Raw genomic sequence first — 3,531 nt, forward strand, 5'->3', positions numbered from 1 at the left:
CTGGAGGCAGGATTGGAGGTGGGGTCTCAGCAGAGCAGAGTCAAGGCATAGAATCCCCTCTCTTGCCCTGCTGCCCACACTCCTCTGGCTGCAGCCCAGCACACAGCTGCCTTCTGGGCTGCATGAGGGCACTGCTGGCTCCTGGGGAGCTTCTCAGCAACCAACACCCACAAGTCTCTTTCTTCAGAGCTGCTCTCAACCCACTCTGCACCCAGCCTGGGCTTATGCTTGGGGCTGGCCTGACCCAGATGCAGGACCTTACACTTTGAGAACAGAACAAGAAGGCAAAGCCCTGTGCGATGCTCTTCACAGGGGCATGAGGAAAGGCAGTGCAGAGGGCTCGGGGTGCATGTGGCATTTATACACCATGGCCCAATGCACAGGAATTCCCAAAAGGGTTGGGTTTTTCCTTCCCTTTTTTTTTCCCCCCCTCCAGACAGTGGGATAATGGGAGAGCAATTCCACAATTCCATTCCAAAGAGCAGAGTGTAACTGAAATGACAGAGACTGGACACATCAAAATCAAGGCATTTAATAAAATAAACCATCTCTCTTTTTTTTTTTTTCTCTTTTTTTTTTCCCCCTCCCTAAAAGCTGTGTTAAAAATATGTAACCCTAAATGGGTTCAAAACTGGGGAACAGCTCCTGGTTCCGGGGACACACAGCAACTTTTCAGAGCACTGGAGCCACCTAGACAAATGTATTGGGGGGGTTGGACTGAATGGGCCAGGCAAGCTTTTTTTCCTTTGCTTCCCTGTTAAAAGCTTCATAGATTGAGTCTTTGGTGACAGTTTTGGCTGGAGCTGGGACATCTGCGATCCCAACATGGTTTGTTTTGGCTATCCTGGAGCTGGAGGTGATGGTGTAAGCGTTGCTCCTGTAGCATTTCATGGCAGACATGCAAAAGGTTTCTTTCATTCCTCTTCTGAAGTTGGCATTGTACACGGAGTAGAGGGTTGGCTTAGAGGCTGAGGAGCTGAAGGAGCTCCAGGTGATTGCTAGGAAAACCAAGGAGCTCTTCCTGTACTCCGTTTCCTGCGGGTGCCACAGCTGCACCACATAAAAAGGGAGCCAGGAGAGGAGAAACACCGTGTTTAACATCAAGAACATCTTGATGGTTTTCACCTTTGTTCTCGGGACAATGTTCATTGTCCTCCTGACGGTCCTGCCATCCGTGCCTATTCTCCAAATGTGCTTGATCACCTTCTGGTAGAAGAGGATAATGAGGAGGGAGGGGATTAAGAACACCACCAGGAGGTGGATGACACCGTAGAGGGCTCCATCCCAAGTGGCAGGGAGGAAGAAGTTGCAGTGCTCTTTGCTGCTGGAGGCATAGAAAAAGAAAGCCGGAGATGCAAACAGAGCCTCGAAGAGCCAAGAGGCCAGAATCATTTTCTTGGCTTTCTCCCTGGACACTTTGAAGCTGAGGGGGTAGAGGATGGTGTAGAAGCGATCCACGCAGATGGAGAGGAGCACACCTATCTGCGCCCCGGGGGTGAGGTACTGGATGTACCTGACCAGCTTGCACATCGCGCTGCCCAGCACCCACCTGCCGTGGGCAAGCTGCAGCAGCACGAAGGGCACGCTTGCCACGCTGATCAGCAGGTCTGCACAAGCCATGGAGACCACAAAATAGTTAGTGGTGGATTGTGTCCTCCTGCTTCTGTGGATCACTAAGCAAACGAGGGAGTTTCCAAAGAAAGAAACCAGCCACAGCACTCCCAACACCACGCTGGCTGCTGCGATCTCCCCTGGCCACAGTGCAGGCTGCAGGATGCTGTGGTTCCTGCTGGAGCTGGGTCCTGGGGGTGACTCAGTCATGCTGTAGCCAGCAGGAGGGATGGAGGCTTCAGGGTAGCTCTTGTTCTGCAGCAGGAGCAGCAGGGTGGGGAGAACGAAGGGACCACTGCTGTTGTCCATTCTAGCGGTAAACATCAGCAGGTCTTTTGCTCAGGCTGTGTGCAGGGAGAAAAGAAAAGGTTTGAGGTGCCAGGTATGTGTGAAAAGCCTGCCTTAAGCAGTGGAACTAGCAGAGGTCCTACTCAGAGCTGTAAATTGCTAGATGGAATCACAGAATCACAGAATGTTAGGGGCTGGAAAGAACCTTGAGAGATCACCCAGTCCAACCCCCCTGCCAGAGCAGGAGCACCTAGAGCAGATCACACAGGAACTCATCCAGGCAGGTCTTGAATATCTCCAGAGAGGGAGACTCCACAACCCCCCTGGGCAGCCTGTTCCAGTGCTCTGTCACCCTCACAGGGAAATAATTCTTCCTCCTGTTTCCATGGAACTTCCTATGCCTCAGCTTCCACCCATTGCCCCTTGCCCTGTCATGGAGTTACTAATTTAGACAGATGGTTGGGTTGGCCTTAGCCTTCTGCAGGGTTAAAGTGGAAAATCATTCAATATTATTGGCTACCTGTCTGTAAACTCATTGCCAGGACTGGTGCTCTAAAAAGTATCCTTTTGGTCGTGCTGTTGCCATGCAAAGGCTCTTACTAGAAAGTGAAACTCTTTTTCTCTGGGTGTACTGTATGAATGCTTAACTCCAGAGTCCTGAGACTGTGCAAGACAAATCAGGATTCAATTTATGACCAGAAGATCAAAAACCTCATCCCAGAAACCACACAGACATATTCCAAAAGCCACCACCACCCTCCTCATCTTTCCAAGGGATGCAGTTCCCAGCTCTGATTTCTGAGGTTTATTTGAGTGCTTTGCTGATGGGTTTTGCTCTGCCTACTCTAGCTCTGCATCTATCATCAACTGCATCCGTCTTGTCTGCCTACTCAGAGCAGAGCCTGGATGAATTTGGGATGTTGCTCCTCGTGCTGCTTTGTAGGTCCTCTTTAATAACACAAAGCAAAACAATAGTCAGCTGTGGAAGAGCAAAAGATATATTCATTGCTTGATGGGATTAGAGAAGATTTTTTTTTCTCCCTTTAGCTTTTTAGACCCTGCATTCATTAGATGTGCTGAGTATGACATTGTGTGTTTCACATGACCAGGCTTGGTGTGCATTCAGCTGCACAGCACAGGCACAAACTGAGCATCCTTGAAAATGCAGAGTGTGTTTGAGACCAGACTGCACCAGTACAGGTTGGGAGGTGATCTGCTGGAGAGCAGCCTTGTGGAGAAGGACCTGGGAATCCTGGAGGATAACAAATTATCCATGGGTCAGCAATGTGCCCTTGTGGCCAAGAGGGCAAATGGGATCCTGGGGTGCATTAAGAGGAGTGTGTCCAGCAGTGCCAGGGAGGTTCTCCTCCCCCTCTACTCTGCTCTGGTGAGACCTCATCTGGAATATTGCATCCAGTTCTGGGCTGCCCAGTTCAAGAGGATCTGCTGGAGAGAGTCCAACAGAGAGCTACCAGGATGAGGAAGGGACTGGAGCACTGCCCTATGAGGAGAGGCTGAGAGCCCTGGGGCTTCCTAGTCTGCAGAAGGGGGAGATTTAATAAATATGTATAAATATCTGAGGGCTGGGGGTCAAGAGGGAGGGGACAGGCTCTGCTCACTTGCACCCTGGGA

General features: G+C 50.6%; 1 protein-coding gene across 1 annotated transcript; it reads right to left on the bottom strand.

The window, feature by feature from the left end:
- Nucleotides 1–690: 690 nt before the first annotated feature.
- Nucleotides 691–1,935, bottom strand: GPR19 (G protein-coupled receptor 19). The gene has a single exon (XM_054399835.1). It carries the CDS (start codon nt 1,933–1,935, stop codon nt 691–693), a length of 1,245 nt encoding a protein of 414 aa, XP_054255810.1.
- Between the last annotated feature and the right edge of the window lie 1,596 nt (nt 1,936–3,531).

This window comes from Indicator indicator, chromosome 3, assembly GCF_027791375.1.
Source record: "Indicator indicator isolate 239-I01 chromosome 3, UM_Iind_1.1, whole genome shotgun sequence".
Taxonomy (NCBI): Eukaryota; Metazoa; Chordata; class Aves; order Piciformes; family Indicatoridae; genus Indicator; species Indicator indicator.

Bases quoted from the DNA above. Each gene is read 5' to 3' on its own strand.
- GPR19 (XM_054399835.1), bottom strand. From the start codon at position 1,935: ATGTTTACCGCTAGAATGGACAACAGCAGTGGTCCCTTCGTTCTCCCC.